General features: G+C 53.9%; 1 protein-coding gene across 2 annotated transcripts in view; it reads right to left on the bottom strand.

The window, feature by feature from the left end:
* AGAP1 (ArfGAP with GTPase domain, ankyrin repeat and PH domain 1) overlaps window positions 1-3,790 on the bottom strand; it is a 544,145-nt gene that overhangs the window by 153,605 nt on the left and 386,750 nt on the right. For both annotated transcript variants that reach the window (XM_023518254.1, XM_012810434.2), the window contains one exon: window positions 2,723-2,881. In XM_023518254.1, the coding sequence (XP_023374022.1) occupies window positions 2,723-2,881 (159 nt within the window). The remainder of the gene's footprint in view (window positions 1-2,722; window positions 2,882-3,790) is intronic.

Raw genomic sequence — 3,790 nt, 5'->3', positions numbered from 1 at the left:
CGAGGCCAGCGGCTCCTCTCAAGAACCAACGCTGGAGAACGAGGACTGGACTCAGGCAAGGTACTGGGATGTGACTTTGGACAATCAACATTTAACCCTTCTTTGCTGGAATCTGGCTGCCTATGAAATGGCACTAACAGCCGGATCAACTCTGTGATGATCCAGGGAGATCTTCCACGTAAGGCCCTCAGTAAATATTAACTCTGATTATTATTCCTCTCATTGTTTCCCTTTTCAAAAATATTTTGGGCCCGGCACACTAATTTCGTAGGAAACGCAGGCATCGAGGAAGCTCTGTGAAAGTGCAGCCTCCTACTTCTGTGCCCCACTTTGTCGTCTTTCTGGATCTCTGCTCTTTAAAGTGTCAGCTCCTGATCTTAAACGAGGGTGCTGGTACGGCAGTTCTGGCCTCCCTGGTTCTGCTGCTCCCGGCCAACAGCTTCCACTTCACTGAAGGTCTTTGGCTGCTCCACATTCTCTCTTCTTCCTCTCTTGAGTCTCTGACCAGGTTGCCCCAATGCTTATAATAACTTACTCCTGCTGCTCTGCACACGAGAGTCCATGTGGCTCTTTGAGCACCAAAAGTTTCATTCTCTTGGGGAAGTTTTCCTTGATTAACTCTATCAGTCCTTAAACCACCTGCGTGCCCTGGGCACTCTGTCTCACTCCATCACTGGGCCCTCAGTAATTTGTGCTTCTTATCTCTTTATTGGACATGCCTGTGTATTAATAGATAAGAAACTGATCTGTCAATATAAAAACAGCAGCCGAATGCGGGTGCTGCTGGGCTCCTGGGCGCTTCAGACCGATGCAGTCCATGTTTGTGGAAGGAGACTTCCAAGAAACCAAGGGTCATGCAGTCATGATCTGGCGTTGTGGGAATGACTACTGTGTACAGAGCTGAACATGAGGAACTGTTAAGTAGAGGAAAACCTATCCCACGAGTCTTTATCAAAGAGAGAAGTGTGAAAAAGGAAACTGTGTACAGCATGGATTGAGATTAACATGCTACTTTAAACACCTTTTCTATACAAATATTCTGAGCAGAAGGCAAAGATTTGGGGTGATGGCCTCTTTCAGGAACCTGTTTGTCAAGTGCCCCCTCCAGAATATAATTCTGGTAGCACAAAAGGAACAGACCCTTAGAGTGTCCCTCTCTTCACACATGTCAGGGCCTCAGTGACTCTCCGAGGAGGAAAAGCTTGAGAACAGAGAAGGCAGTGACGTGTCCCTGACATCCAGGCACCAGACTCGGGGAGGCCCAGCTGGGAGCTCCCCACGCCCTCCAGCGCAGCCTTAATGGACGGCAATACTAATTGACAGTCAATATTTTAAAGTGTTTGATAATTAATTAACGAGTATGTGAACTACTTGGGGTCCCTAAAAAAGTAACGGTGATAACAATAGTGGGGACTCAGTAAACGGAGGAAGGTACTATGGTTGTGCCAATGGCCGGTGAGTACGCAAGGGAGGGAGACTGTGTCCACTGAACGGCACGAAGACGGGCTCACAGACGTAGTGGGTGCTGGCTCAGAGCTGCCCAGGTGGTTGATAAAAGGCGGACCACCAGGACCACCAAGCCTTCTGGGCCATAAACCATAGGCAGTTAATTTATAATGAATTAAAGTCCCCTTCACTGGGGATCTCAAGGTATCCTGACTCCAGAGTGCTGAGCGGCTCCGGCAGACCTCTGCAGCCCACCAGGGCGTCTTCTCACTGGACAGGAAGGAGCCCTGGAGCTGGAAACGGGGCCAGGCCAGGTCCCGGGCAGTGGGGCAATGCTCCAGGATCCGGTCTGAGTCTGGGTGTTGCCAGCCCCTCTGGGGCGGCCTCCCCAACTGCACCTGCCACACAGTCTGAGCACGTCTTCTGTGAAGGATTTCATGTGGTGGCAACTGCCAGGAGTGCGGAGTGGTGAGAAATAAGGATGATGTTTACCCAGAGCAAACGTCCTGCTGCCACAGCTGCGGGGTCTACAGGGAGGACCTGGTGCTGAGTCCTCTAATTAGGACAAATTGTGCTGAGATTACTCCCAAACCCTGTCTGATGGATTACACTCAACACTGGGAATTCCTTTAAATACCGGTGAACAGGCCACAGACAGAATGCCACAGGCATAGCGAGGGGCACCCAGCGGTGCCCTTGACTTCGACTCCGCGTACACCATGTCCTCACGCAGACACCGAGACGGTCTCCAGCGTGCACATGTGCTTCCCAGGAGCCGGCCACACTCTTCACACACACAAAAAAATACTAGAGGAAGTCTAGGTCTGAGGGATTACAGGGGACTTTCCAAAATTTAGAAAGTATGCCAGGAATTCTGGAAAACAAACGAGGGGAAGGAATCAGCCCTAATGATATAGAATGTGCCACAGCAGTGGAAGCGCAGGCCAGCCACGGAGGACAGTGTGACCAGGACACGGAATTGTGTCATTTCTCAGCTCCACCAGCTCCCTATCAATGACTCTGGGCAAGCCACTTGCCCCATCTACAGCCTCAATTTCCAAATCTGTCAAGTGGGTCTATTCCCTGCACTAACATGGGATGACGTGGGAGAGACAGCTCCACAGACGAAAGAAGAGGCGAGTCTGGCCGGTGTAGCAGATCCCTGCGTACTGCGCCCCAAGTGGAGCACAAGAGCGTGGGTGCCACATCCAGCCCCTGGCTGACAACAGAGGACCTTGAAGAGGCCGCGGGTCCGTGGGGCTGTGCCCCCTCTTACCACTGCTGATGGCCGAGTTTGCAATGACCGTAGCCTCACTCCACTGGTCGGCACTGGACACTGAGTAGGACCGCTGGTGCATGCCGTCGGGTCGGCTGTTGAAGGAGACCAGGCTGACGCCGCTTGCCATCTGAGACCCAGATGCACTAGTGACATTCCCTAGGAATAAACAAGTCAGGTGAACACCACGGCGGGCTGCAGACCACAGAAGCCGGCGCATCTGTCTGGGGGCCTGTGAGCTGGCACGTGGTGTGCCTACCGCCAAGAGCTGACCTCGGTCTGCCTCCCGCGAAAATGGAAACAACAGAGAGAGGACATTCAAGAGGAGTGACAGGGTGATGCAGATCTAGATGGGGCCCGACAGAGCAAGGTGAAGGAGCCTGACGCTCAGCAGACTGTGCATAGAACAGCCCCACATAGACACTCAACCCAATGGTAACCTCTGCATGAGGGAGGTGAGGACAGAGACCCAGGCAGTCTTGAGAAAAGCAACAGCATCCAGCAGGTCAGGAAGAGCAAGAGGGAGAGATGGGAGCCGAGAGAGGAGCCAGGTCAGGAATAAGAAGGTGACGGGAACCTGGCCAGGAGGAGCAAGAAGGTGAGACAGGAGCCCGACGGAGGAGCAAGAGGGTAAGATGGGAGCCTGACAGAGGAGCAAGAAGGCGAGACAGGAGCCCGACAGAGGAGCAAGAGGGCAAGACAGGAGCCCGACAGAGGAGCAAGAGGGCGAGACGGGAGCCTGACCAGGAGGAGCAAGAGGGCGAGATAGGAGCCTGGCCAGGAGGAGCAAGAGGGCAAGATAGGAGCCTGGCCAGGAGGATCAAGAGGGCAAGATAGGAGCCTGGCCAGGAGGAGCAAGAGGGCAAGATAGGAGCCCTACGGAGGAGCAAGAGGGCGAGACGGGAGCCCGACAGAGGAGCAAGAGGGCGAGACGGGAGCCTGGCCAGGAGGAGCAAGAGGGTGAGACAGGAGCCCGATGGAGGAGCAAGAGGGCGAGACAGGAGCCCGACGGAGGAGCTAGGGGTGAGACAGGAGCTTGATGGAGGAGCAAGAGGGCGAGACAGGAGC

Source organism: Otolemur garnettii, unplaced genomic scaffold, assembly GCF_000181295.1.
Source record: "Otolemur garnettii isolate 467f Iridium unplaced genomic scaffold, OtoGar3 scaffold00133, whole genome shotgun sequence".
NCBI classification, from domain to species: Eukaryota; Metazoa; Chordata; class Mammalia; order Primates; family Galagidae; genus Otolemur; species Otolemur garnettii.
The sequence above is the reverse complement of the archived record's forward strand: the minus strand, read 5'-3'. Positions and strand labels throughout refer to the sequence as shown.